The sequence below is a fragment of the Pantherophis guttatus genome, chromosome 2, assembly GCF_059756535.1.
Source record: "Pantherophis guttatus breed Tessera chromosome 2, ASM5975653v1, whole genome shotgun sequence".
NCBI lineage: Eukaryota > Metazoa > Chordata > Lepidosauria > Squamata > Colubridae > Pantherophis > Pantherophis guttatus.
Genome location: NC_142064.1, coordinates 201,626,084 through 201,639,526, shown reverse-complemented (window position 1 = coordinate 201,639,526; position 13,443 = coordinate 201,626,084). Strand labels below are relative to the sequence as shown.

The 13,443-nt window shown below is 37.5% G+C and overlaps 1 protein-coding gene across 3 annotated transcripts in view; it reads right to left on the bottom strand.

Annotated features, from left to right (window-relative positions):
- Positions 1 to 13,443, bottom strand: part of SGCD (sarcoglycan delta) — a 452,437-nt gene that overhangs the window by 92,385 nt on the left and 346,609 nt on the right. For all 3 annotated transcript variants that reach the window (XM_087887533.1, XM_060688502.2, XM_034401701.3), the window contains one exon: positions 4,651 to 4,738. In XM_087887533.1, coding sequence (XP_087743659.1) covers positions 4,651 to 4,738 — 88 coding nt within the window. The remainder of the gene's footprint in view (positions 1 to 4,650; positions 4,739 to 13,443) is intronic.

Here is a 13,443-nt window from a genome sequence, read left to right as displayed (position 1 = left end):
CATATTTAAATAGCTATAATACTGTACAAAGTACCTTTCTTTGAATAGATTTTACAAAAGTTGGTCTGTAACAATATCTACATCATAAGTTAAGCTTCTCCTACTACAGACATGCCCTATATCATTTCTGGTCAACAATTAATATGTAAGGATGCTGTGTTACAATGAAGTATGAATGAAGTTCATAAGGAGTACAAGGTATTTGACACAAAATATAGTTGTGTAGTTCAAGGAATAAATTAGAAACAAATTCATTCAAGCACAACAACGTGGCCAAGTTCTACAGATTTAGGAGTGAGGGAAAAGTTGCTTCCATTCTAAATATAGTTTTCAATTAAATACATAATATTACAATTGAATTATATTAACCTTGTAACACAATTACCTGACTAGCATTTTGCACTTCCAAAGGGGAATGCATTTTTATCCTTTTAATATATTTTGTGTTGGATTATCACAGTGAAATTAGATTAATTTTTGCATTACTTCAATAAATTGGAATCCACAGTGAAAAGGGTTATGTAGTATTGTTGCAACTGCAAATATGCCTCACTGACATATTCCAGTTGTCATTGCTATGCTATTATTTCCCAAAAGAAAGAGGTTAGAACATTATTATAGTATATTATATTACTGTTATTGTAATTTTTAAAGTTATCTAGCTAATCGCAGACTCTGTATAGTTCATCAATTGCAGGATAATTTGGGAGCTGATTTTTACAAGTGTAAAGTCAAAGATCAAGGCTAGGAAATAATTAAATAACTCACATTCAAAATCTTAATGTGATTATATAGTACTGTACTATAGTACCGTACTATTCAAATCAGATGTCACACGGTTGAACTACTTGACAGCATTATTTCACAAAGGCATCAAGAATTAATAACCAAAGATGTTATTATGAAAACTTTGTTAAATGAACTTTTAAATTTTTCATAGATACATGCAAATAAATAGACTCCTCATTGCCTGCCTGATGGAAGAGATATGAACTAATCTCTACTGGGTGATTCTGTGCTTCAGCTATTGAAGACTGTATTTATCTTTTTGCATTTATCAGTCTATGGAGATTCTCAGTCACCCAAGTCATGGTTGTCCCAAAGGTGCTTTTTCAAGAGGCAACTGGACTTTCTGGTTTTTCTTTGAAGACATTTTGCTTCTCATCCAAGAGCTGAAAAAGAAAACCAGAAAGTCCAGTTGCCTCTTGAAAAAGCACCTTAGGGGTATGAGGGAAAGATTTTTTCACACTATCCCTATGTCCATCTTTTACCTATCCCATAGTTAATTAAGTGAGTCTCTGTGTTTAAGAGATAAAGGTTATTTTTTCCTCTCATTTTTATTTTTATTTTTTTAATTTGATTTATATGCCGCCCTTCTCTGGAGACTCAGGGTGGCTTACAATGTGCTCAGCAATAGCCTTCATCCTTTTGTATATTTATACAAAGTCAGCTTATTGCCCCCACAACTGGGTCCTCAATTTACCTACCTTAGAAAGGATGGAAGGCTGAGTCAACCTTGAGCCTTGGCGAGATTCGAACCCTGCAGTAATTGCAGGCAGCTGGTCTTAATAACCAGCTTAATAACAGGGTGCCTTAAACCACTGTACTACCAAGGCTCTTATTTCTCTTCAAGATGTAGCTTAGACAGAAGCAGGGCTTTCTAATCCTGTCTATTTCTTAATAAATCTTGCATTTACTTCAAATAAAATGAGTCTTTGTTAGAAATCACCAATTAAGAACACTGAGTGTGTGTTGCATGTGCGTGTTTTTGTCTGCTTATATTTTGGATCATATTCTCTCACAACAGCATCTGCTGTACCAAATCTCTTACAACAGCTGGCTAAGTCTAAAAGATGAGGACAGACTGGTCCAATGGCACAAAGCACTATCCAGTAGGTTGTTCACTCTTGTGGCAGGTTACAGTAGTTGAATGGTACAAGAGTAAAGATTCTGAACTAGCCTTCCCTCACAAATCCCTTAATTTAGGGGTTTCCCACCAACTGGGCCATCATGTTAGGAACCGGCCTGCAAAGCTGGAAATGAGCAGCAGGCGAGCAAAACTGGAACCTTCCTCTCCAGTCCATGGAAAAATTATCTTCCATGAAACCATTCCTTGATGGGGACCATCAGATTGGGGACCGCTGCCTTAGTTGACAATCTGGAATGAACTTGATATCAACATTGGACTGTATTAAGCTTCTTTCCTGAGAAGGATGCTTACATCCATTCTGGCAAGCAAGGATCCATTTCAAAAACATCTGAAGTGTATCAATGAAAGGAGCATATTGTATATTTGGTATTCTATTAGATGGAATTGGTGGCCTGAAGGAGGAGGGATCCTGTATATTTTCATGCACTGGTTAGGTTATCCTGATTAAAAGGGTTAAGACTAATTAGTGTTAACTAATCAGTTACACTGATTAGAAGGGTTAAAATGCTGATGGATTTGACTAATCTCATGGATACCCTTGGAGTTCTTCCTGCTTTCTTTATTTGTGATAGTATCACTTTTAACCCTAACCATTTGCCAAAGAAATCAATGATCTTTCAATCATCCTGGCTGTTTTATCTTTGGTTGCTTACATTTTTAAGTATTAGTCATGTATTTTTTTAAAAAATGGTATACAAATAGTTTTATTATATAAAATGTTATATTTTCTTTGTTTCTTGTTAGCTATTTTGAAAACTCTATGGGTAAAAGGAAGGGTACAGAAGGAATGAATGGAGTCAATCCATAAATGGTCCTTTTTCAAATGTCCACTTACAGCCCAGTTCAAACCAGCATCATACTCCACAGAGATGAAAACCACTAAATAATTACTTTCCTGTGACTACTCCACAAAGCTCATTACATTTTTAATTTTAGTCTTACTTAAATTGTTGTTCTTAGTTCTAATAGCAATAGCAATAGCACTTAGACTTACAGTATATACGACTTCACAGTGCTTTGCAGCCCTCTCTAGGTGGTTTACAGAGTCAGCATATTGCCCCCAACAATCTGAGTCCTCATTTTACCCACCTTGGAAGTTAGCATTGTTTTTATGGGCATGCATAGAACTGTCTTAAATTAAATCTTCTTGATTCTGTTTGACAAACTCAAATATATGGGGTTTTTTTTTTTCATATCAATCTATAATTTATCTACAGGAATTATAGCAAAACTCTTTCTCCTATGTAACCCAAAATACCCGAAGTTTTCAGATTTGTAGAATATCTACACTGTTGATTCCCATCAATCTCTATTTCTTCCAAGATACAGAAACTCAAATGGGAATGTTTAAAGCAAACTATGGTTACCTAACAAAAGCCACAAAGTAGATAGTTATAGGGCTGTATAAAGCTGGGAAAAGATAGTGAGTTTTGTCAGGACTTCAGATGAAATACTCCTTTCAAGCTGCTGCATGGAAAAAGGAGAACTTCTGCTTCTGAAGCTCAAAGCAAAGCTACTGCATTTTGGTGTGGTTCAGTACTTCTAATAGAAGAGTCTGGCTACGAAAGCACTGGGCAAAGTCCCCAGTGTGACCCCCAAGTCCCTCCATTTCTGAGGAAATGGAAACGAAGAGTGAGAAAATATAGATTTCTTCCTATCGGATGCCTACACTATTTACATTTTTTTTTCTTATTTACAAAACTGGAATGCATTTCTTTTTAAAACCAACCATGTTGAAGAATGATTGCATAGCTGCAAAACATGCATGCAAAAACACTTGATGTAGCTTTCCTCTGTTATGCCCTTCTTATTTCAAAGGCAAAGTTGCATTTTTTGAGAGAACCTCACACTCCAGACATTTTGGCAAATGGCGCAAGTCTTCTATTAGAAATACCTCCATGGTGTTTGTGATTCCTTTGTTCCGTTTACTATTTTCTGTTATTCAGCCATTGGTTCAAGTCCTCATGTTCCACCTGCCAACAGCAGATCAGTCATCAACCATTCAACCAAGTGCTGACCAAGGCTCCTTATTGAATTACTTAGCCTGCTGTCTGGAACACAAAACAAGCCAGGTGGTCTAATTTCACCCAGAATGATATGTGGTTGCATGATTCTCATCTCCTAATCCTGGGCTGAATTCTTTGCTGCTGTTGCTCCTACTGTAAAAGCTTACCCATGCTTAGAAGTGACAGGTCTGCTGGGGAATTTCAGAAGCATCCATTTCCCTGTCAAACATTGAGTGTAGCATTTTGTGAACATAAATGGTACTCATCTGCATGAGGGATTTTTAAAAGATTTTTAGAAATCGTTTAAAGACAGAGGACTTCTGTGCTATGAATATTAATCAGTTTGGCTCCAGTTATTTCAGGTAAGTGTAAAGTATTCAGGGATCATCTCCTGCCTGTTCCAAATCCTTGAGATAGCTGGCACTTTACTGATTAATATTTATAATGGTATCAGAAATGACAATTCTAGTCTGAAATTCTGCTAGAATAAGGGAGCATTAGTTTCTAGATCTGTGAATTATAGGTGTCCTAACATGCCTGCTTCTTCAGTTGCCATGCAGGCTTTTTCTTTCTTCAATTTTGCAAGGGCAAGCTGGGGTCATGGTTTGTATCAATGGAGTTATGTTACTGATGATTATTCCAAGGGCTAATGCTCTCATCATCATGCCCGTTTGGTTCCCTTTTTCTCTTCCTCAGATATTTCCCTTGCCTTACCTGTTACCAGACGTGTAAGAACTTTACTCTCCTCATTGAGAATGTTCACTGTAACATTCTGAGCAGACTGGAAGTACAGAGGGTTGCCCTACAATAGGAGCACAAGAAAAAGAAATTAATGAGGTGGACATAACTTCCCATAAGAAAATGCACTTTCTCTGACCTTTTTCCTAGCCCAGTAGGGCGGAAATGCCTAGATCAGTTTTATACCTATTTGGTAAAATGTTCCATGGCTTCTTTTCAGTTGCTCACACAAAATGCCTGGAAAAGTAGAGCACTGTACAATATGACCAACTTTTTTTTAAAGGGTAGAAATTTGCATAGATTAGCTTCTATGTGATAGCAAATCACATTTTGAAGTTTGGTCTGAGGCATAGTCAATAGTGTTCTGCCTGGTATTGGTAATAAAAAAAAATCTAAACAGATAGAAGGATAAAAGAGATTGAATGGAATGTTGAATGCTACTACTAGCTACTACACTGATTTGCTATTGTTTCATGTGTATTTCAAGTTACTTTTTCCTATACCACATTTTTTTTTACTTTTCTTTTTTTAAATGAAGTCTACTAGACTACTTGCCCAACATAAATTGCTAACTGCTATCACGAGAGACTTGCCTCAGATCGGAAATTTTTAAAGTTCATCTTTAAAAACACAAAGTGGTATTCACACCTAAAATATATAATGGTGGCAAATGTTACTCCAGTATGTCACTGCCCCTGCTACTTGCAGATTGAATCTCCATTGGAAAAAAAATGAAAATCATGAAAACTGAATGAAAATATTCACACGGCTTAGCAGAAAATATTTTTTATTAAATCCCAATATCTTTTTTCTTTAATGTATGTTTAAGATGCTTGGGTTCAAAAAATAGTGTGATGCAGACACATATTTATTGCAAATAAATATATAATTATCTATCCTGTTTCCCCAAAACAAGACATCCCCTGATAATAAGCCCGATCAGGCTTTTGAGCGCATGCGCTAAAATAAGCCTCCCCCCGACAATAAGCCCTACCCAAAAATATTTAAATGCAGAGCTGGAAATCAGGTAAGACTGCAAGAGGAGCCCCATCTTGTTCCACATGCCTCAAAATAATAAGATCTCCCTGAAAATAAGGCCAAGCACTTATTTCAATGTTAAAAAAAATATAAGACAGGGTCTTATTTTTGGGGAAACACAGTAATAACTTATTTAATTGAGGAATTAATGGCATACTGATCGAAAAAGTAAAGCCATGATTCACTGACATACAAACCACCCTACTGGACATTTTATAGTGGAAAATGGACACTGCTTCCACTGCTTGATTTTTGGCATTGCCAAGATAGGCTAGCCATGCTCTTCCCAAGCTCTACACAGCTGATCAAGATCAAGGAAGCAAGAATTATCAGAATGATCTCGTTAAGCTAGTTAGGGGTAGATACAGAATCCTAGAATATGTGAGAGGGATTTCCCATTCCCATTTACAGTAAATCCATAAAGCAGAGTTTCTAAATGATTTGGAACACTGCTTCAAGGTTTATCTCCAAGTGGGGTAAGTAACGCTGGAATTACCTGTCATTTGATTTGCTCATTCTCTTTAGATTGCTTATGTGTAGTTTCTCTTCCATTCCTGCCCTTGGTTGTCCAGAAATTCTCACACAACTCCATTCTCTTGTCCCCAACTCCATTCAGCATGGAATGGAAAGGAAGATTCTCTTAACACCCCTTCCTGTCTAGAGAGGGGTTAGATGACTTTTCAAGCCAAATTCTACTGGGAAGTTACAGAAGAAGCAGACATGGCTGTCTGGCTGTCTAACTCTTATACAGCAGTGTTTTAGTCTAAGGAAGAAGACCAAGATGGAAGCGGGGACAAGAACAAGGACTATATTTCAGTCTGAATCAATAACTATTAACCAGATGAAGACAGTTTCAAGGGTTCCACTTACAGGGTTACTACAGATGCACAGCTTGGGATGCATGCATATTAGTTGCAATTTCCCAAGATCTATTAGGGTAGATCTAATGAATCAAGTATTCCAAATTGCCCCATCCTTGTTTAAAATCTAAAATACACTCTACTTCATATTCTTCCTGCCAGGAAAAAAAGGGAAGGAATAAGAGGGGTGGGGGGTGGGGTGGGGCACAGAGCAACATGGTCTTAATAAACAGTAGTTAATAAAGAATAGAAATCAATGGAAGGCCAGATGGATCTTTTTATGAAAATTGGCACTTGTAAACAAAAGGTGACCACTAATTGGTGTGGATAAAGAGAATGGGCTGATAAATTTTGAATCTAACTTCCTTGAAGGGCAGGAAGATGGCAAAAACTCAGTTGAAGCCACCCAGTAATACTTAAGCACTCCTGTCTATGGCCATCTGTCATATATTTATGAGCCACTGTGGCAAGGTCCAGCTGTTCCTTGAGAGGGAGTTGTGCTGCTTGCTGTTCCTCTAGGAAGGTGGATGTATTCTCATCTGAGAACTGCAGATGAGGGCACCTTGGAAGATTAATGGTACAGATTACAGCTATAAACTATCTAGATAAGTTGTGGCATGCAAAGGGTTGTTATAAGTAAATTCTGGGCACAAAGTCCAGCCAATTGACCCATTGATACAAGACATAGCAGTGTAAGTATTGGTAAAGGGTTGTGTCGGTTCTCTCTGTCTCCCTATCTTCTTGTCCCTATCCCTGTCTTCAGGGGGTTGGGGGATGATAAATGAATTTGCATATGAAAAAACTGGAAGAAAGATTTTTTTAAAAAAGGATGTAAATTGGGCTCAATGATCATACCTATAATGAAGGACATTGATTAAAAAGAGCTTGACAGTTTCTCGTGCAGAGAGTAGTCACATACAGGTAGTAAATTGATCCATCTTGGTAAACATATCAATCACCATCAAGTCAGACAGATGAGTAATAACATCCTATAAGATTTTATCCCAAATTCCAGCCTAAAATGGAAGGGTTTAGCCCAACAGACTTGCCTCGACAATAGACATGATAACAAGAAACATAGTCCTAAGCATCCATCTGCATGTGAAGCAATGGTGAAATCCAATTTTTTTTACTACCGGTTGTGTGGGCGTGGCTTGTTGAGTGTGGTGTGGCTTGGTGGGCATGGCAGGGGAAGGATACTGCAAAATCCCCATTCCCTCCCCACTCCTGGGGGATGGATATTGCAAAATCTCCATTCCCACCCCACTCTGGGGCCAGCCAGAGGTGGCATTTGCCCGTTTCCCGAACTCCTCAAAATTTCCGCTACTGGTTCTCCAGAACCTGGCAGAACCTGCTGGATTTCACCCCTGATGTGAAGGCACCAGAAACTGCTAAATAAAAGATGGACAGTCAAAGCAGGGTTATATTTTGGGTCTTAGAAAAGTGACATATATTAACGAACAATGTAAAAAAGAGCAAAGAACTATGTCTCCTCGATCCAGTCTAGACATATGGATACTATTGCTGCTGTAGTCTCACATTGTCTAGACCAGGGATGTCAAACTCGCGTTGTCATGTTGTTGTCATGTGACGTATCATGACTTTTCCCTCTTCACTAAAATGGGGGTGGCCATGGCCAGCATGTGACGAATCCAGCCCACGGGCTACGAGTTTGACACCCCTGGTCTAGAGGATCAAAATTTCTAATGTTTTGGAAAGTGAGTGGCTGAGGATGGATTGGGGGAAGCAAAAGATTCAGGTTTCTAGATAGTGGTGGGAGGTTGCCAATTGATTTACTGATTGTTTATGTTGGCTCTTCCAATTTTTTTCAGCTTCCCCTTAATATCTCACATCTGTTGAAATTAGCAGCAATTTTCCATGTTCCATGTTCCTGATAGGAACTCTAATGATTGAACTCTAACTTTCAATTTAAAGATGCCAGGATCTTTCCTGCTCTTGATGACTTGATGGCAGGATGGATGATTAAATCCAGGAATTGTTCAATTAATGATCAGCATCATCATAGTTCATAACATAAACTGTTGGGTAGCAATACCCTCATGTAATGAAAAATATTGATGCATTGAAGCATGTGGGTATCTCTGAATTAATTGAAGCATGTGAGTATCTCTGAATTAATGAATCTGAATTTCTATAGTTCTACACAAGCAATACTTTCTTTCTGACTGAGACATTTTTAATTTAGAAGTGCTCATGTTAAAGAATATAATTAGGCGTATATTTGTTCTGCTAAATGCAACCTAGCTTTTGCTTTTCAAACCAAATGGAAAGACAAAGTTGAGAATATAAATACCGTATATCATTTTTTTTGGGGGGGGTGTAACATTACTTGACTTGTCATCCTTCTCATTGAATTTATTCTGGGCTATGAATTACAGATAGTCCTTGGTTAATGATGGTTTGAAATGACAATGGCTCTGAACAAGTGTTACTTATCACCGATTCTCAAAGTTCAGCTGTTTTCAGCAGCCTTGTGGTCATGGGATCATGATCTGGGCACTTGGCAACTGGTTCACACTTATAACAATTCCAGGGACCCATGGTCATGTGATCTCTAACCTTTCCTGATGTCTTCTCACAAGCAAACTCAGCATGGAAGCCAGCACGAGAAGTCACAAGTCAGTCCTTTAAGTCATTCCCACTCATTCCCACTTTTTTTCCTGAGAAGTCTGGCTACAGAGTACAAGATCCCAGGGACCTCATACTTCAATGTGCATGCCTGCCTGCAGCATCCTCTTCCTGCATTCAGCTGTGCACATCTGGCTGGCTGTTCTTGTGTGGTGCATTTACTCATCCACTGGCCGGCTGGACTTATAACTTTCTGCCAGCTTCCTCATTGACTTTGCTTGTTGGAAGTCAGCAGAAAATTGCAAGGAGGTCCTTGCTTAACAATCCATGATCCTCACTTAATAACAGCAATGTTGACTGCTGGAATTGCTGCCCTTACAATTGCATCGCTTAGGAACAAAAAAATTAAGTGATTAATTTGAAATATTTTCTATAAGCAGAAAATCATGGTGTAGTTCATAAGGCTGATACATTACCAGTTTGCAATTACCATTTGATATAAAGACAATGAAGCAACTTATATGTATATATATATATATGAGATGTTAATAACTCCAGACTTAAAAAAAATAATAACTCAAAATCACATGCAGATAATATCGGTGTACAGCCCAATGTACAAAATCTTCTCTACTGCTTCCCCACAGCCCCGAAGAACATTATTTCATACAGCAAAGTGCAGTCTTTTCTCCAAATAGGTTTGGGCCCATTTCAACTTAGTGCCTCTTGTAAGCAAGCATCTTAACTGAAGGTGGCAGCCCTGAAGATCCAAAAAAGGCATGACTTTTCCATAAAATAGAGGAATTGCTTGCTTAAGTTAGTTTGTTAGTCAAGGATTATGACAACAACTTGCTGGTGGTAGTAATAATATAAGAAATACCATCATCACTCTGATCCAAAATTATTCACATCACATAAAATAGTGGAGAATACAAATTTTCTATGCCTACTCCATCCACATTACAAAGCTGCCAAAATGCACTGTTTGTTGCATTTGAAACCTGTGAAATTATATTATTTTGGCACGAAATCTATAGCAAAGGAGATGGAATGGAGCTAAAAAAGCCAGGATTTAAGTAAGACAATTTAAAAAAGCCCACCCACATCTCAAACAGAAAGATCACAATTTATAAGATTCAGATACAGCTCAGCTGCTGAACAGTGACAAGGGTTTACAGGAGTTCACAGCTGATTCTGGAGGCTGAAAGGCTCCATATAAAAGAACTTGTTGGGCTGCTCGCTTTTTTAATACTCAGGTAGTTAAGTAGAGTCCAAATTGTTTAGACACCTAAGATGATACAATTGCAAATTCCAAGTGCCAATTGAAATAGTAAAAAAAAAAAAAAATCTGCCTTTAGTATAATTATAAGAAAAGTATGTTGATGATGAACAGATAAAAGAAGGTTTGGTGTAGTGATTAAATCTAGAAACTGGAGATCATGTGTTCTTGTCCTCCCTTAGGCGTAAAGCTAGCTGGGTGGTTTTTAAAAGTCCATGGAAGAAAGGCAATGGCAAACCACTCCTAAAAATGTTGCCCAGAAAATGGCATGAACTTGTTCAGTCAAAACAAACTTGGAAGGAAAAAAAGTAACTATTCATAAATAACATTTTAATATTCTAGACAAGGGCTCACCAAACTCTTCAACTATATCTCTTTGCTATCATTCAATGACCACTTGAATCTTCCCAATGAAGATATGGTAGCCCTATACAAATAGAATTGGTATTTGTTCCCACATGTCCCCATTTAGAGTGATGTATCGACACAGAACAATCTCTGACAATTCTAACATCTCGTAACTGTCTTCTCAATGAAAAAAAAAAATCTTTTATGCATGGTAACTTTTGATTTGAAACCCTCTGATACTGAGAGATTTCTGTGGTTATCTTTTACTTTTGTTTTTTGTTCTGTTTTCCTCTTTGAAAGATTCCTGTTTAGAAACCATTCTGACCAGTGCTGCTTGTCTGTTTTAATTAGATGAGCTGTTCTGGAAAAGTCAGTGGACTTTCAGTCTCTCTTACTAACAAGAACTTTTTATTACTGATTTACATAAAATGGGAGCATGCTGTTTAAAAATAACTATTCCATAGAGGAGCCAACGTGCGTTTTGAAATACTTAATTCTTTCCCCTTTAAAGATACTTCGTTACTTTACACATTCAGACTTTTGCTTCTTGTGGTTTTCAGGAGGCTCACTTTGCCTGATGAAAGAGCAATAGCTGCAACAGTCTGTAAGAGATTTTTCATGCTGCCACTTAATTTCCATAATTCATATGATTAAAGGCTAAAACAAGCTAACAAGCAAGGCTGGTACTGTGTTATAAGACATTAGCATCCAATGCCTTCTGTCAAACTTTACAATATTTTTATCTTGAGATAGAGAGTCTTTCATATTTATTTGTAGCACCCAGTGTTTTAAGAAAAAAGCAATGAGAATTCTCCCCCAACATCGACTGCAACTGATTGCAAAAAATGGCTGCTCATAACAGTACAGATACTGTATGTTCTCACTGCATGGAGCCCTGCTGTATTTGTACTATTTGTACAATAATAATGACGATTGCGAACATCTCAACAGCTGGTAGTATGTCTGGTTCATGCCACTGGTATTTTCACGGGTGAATCACATAGCATTCAAGAAGTGTTTGAACCAGAACTTTGTCTCAGCATGACGTCTCAATCAATTATCCCAGTATGTTTACATCAAATAAAAGTATGATTGAATTCTGATCCCTACAATATTTTTGTAGCCTTTTAACTTTCATGGGGTAAAGATATTGTTGTTGACACATCATTATCACCTTCATAGGAGTGCAACATTTGTTTTTAGCACCCCAGCAACAGCTGACTATTTGCAAACACTATATGGATTTTTTCTAGGTTTTTTTTCTCTCTTTGGGATAAACAAATGCAATCATGGACAGCTATGAGCAAAACTAGCCATATCAGAGAACTGAACTTTCTTTTGGATGGGCAAGAAAAGACTATGGCTTTCCTAAAATTCAGGTAAAAAAGAATTAATGATGTCATTTGAACATGAAATAAGTTCCATACTTCAATCAGGAATAAAAATTGATAAATATTTTCTTCAAACTAGAATCAGCTAGAAAATTCTTTACCATTATAACTTTTCATAGAAATTGTTTTGGATTTCAGAACAAGGAGTCAATGGCTGCAAAACACAATATTAATTGCAGAATGATTCAGGTATAATTGTATGCTTGAAACTCAGCATCTGAAAAACCACAGGATTTCCTGTACCCTGGAAGTTCTCCCAAACACTTAACAAAAACACACATTGTGTTAGTAAAGGTATGGTATCAGAGAAACACAAACACAGCAGGCCCTTGAGCAAGATGAAGTGGCACAGAGAAAGATACTATAGTGTAACAACAGGCTCTAACCTTGTTCATGGATTTTAACTGTTCATACTGTGGGAAGCCCTCCGCACCCCAGAGGAATGACATATTTTGGGAAATATTAAAAAAGGCAGAATATTATATTTCCCTAAAGGAGAAATGGAGAAACATATTTTTAGAGGCAGAAAGCAGCCCCAAGTCATTTTTAATAGCCCACAGCAGATGCCAGCACTTAAGAGATAAAGTCATAAAGAGCTTATTGAAAGAGGTAGACAATTATCTAGATCTCTATTCATAAGCTAAGCAAATACTGCAGGCAGAAATCCATTCAAGGCAGGATATTTTGAAACTGCTTGCAGCAGAGTTTGACAGCTAACAAAAGCAGAGTGATAGGATTAGAAGCAGCCTCTCACCCAAGATCCAACACAGGATGAAAGCCATTACTTACAATGGCTTTCAGCCCAACACGCTTTCAGAACACAAACTCCTTCATTGCATTATCCCCAGAACAGCTCAAACTTCAGTCACAGAAACCTATGAAGATCCGTCCATCTGAACCAGATGGATTTTCCTCCCAACAATACTTTCACAAAAGGGCTACAATGTACTCACAATGTGACAGCTGGGATAGGTGTGGATAGCCTAAACTACAGTTTCTTAGGAGGCAAATGCATTTGCATCAGACTCAGAACCAGAATGTTTTGTACATTTAAATTAAGAAAAATAATTCCTGTGGAATCCTTGATATTCTCTGAGCTTGGATATATGCTTGCAGACATTTTATTATCTGACTAAGTAACATTAGTGCTAATGAATGTGGTGTTTGATGCCTGTTAATCCTTGGCAGAGTTGGTGGATATATTGTTTTCTCTCTGATTGTTTGTCTGGTGTTTATCCCTGCTTATCTGATTATAGACTGCTGG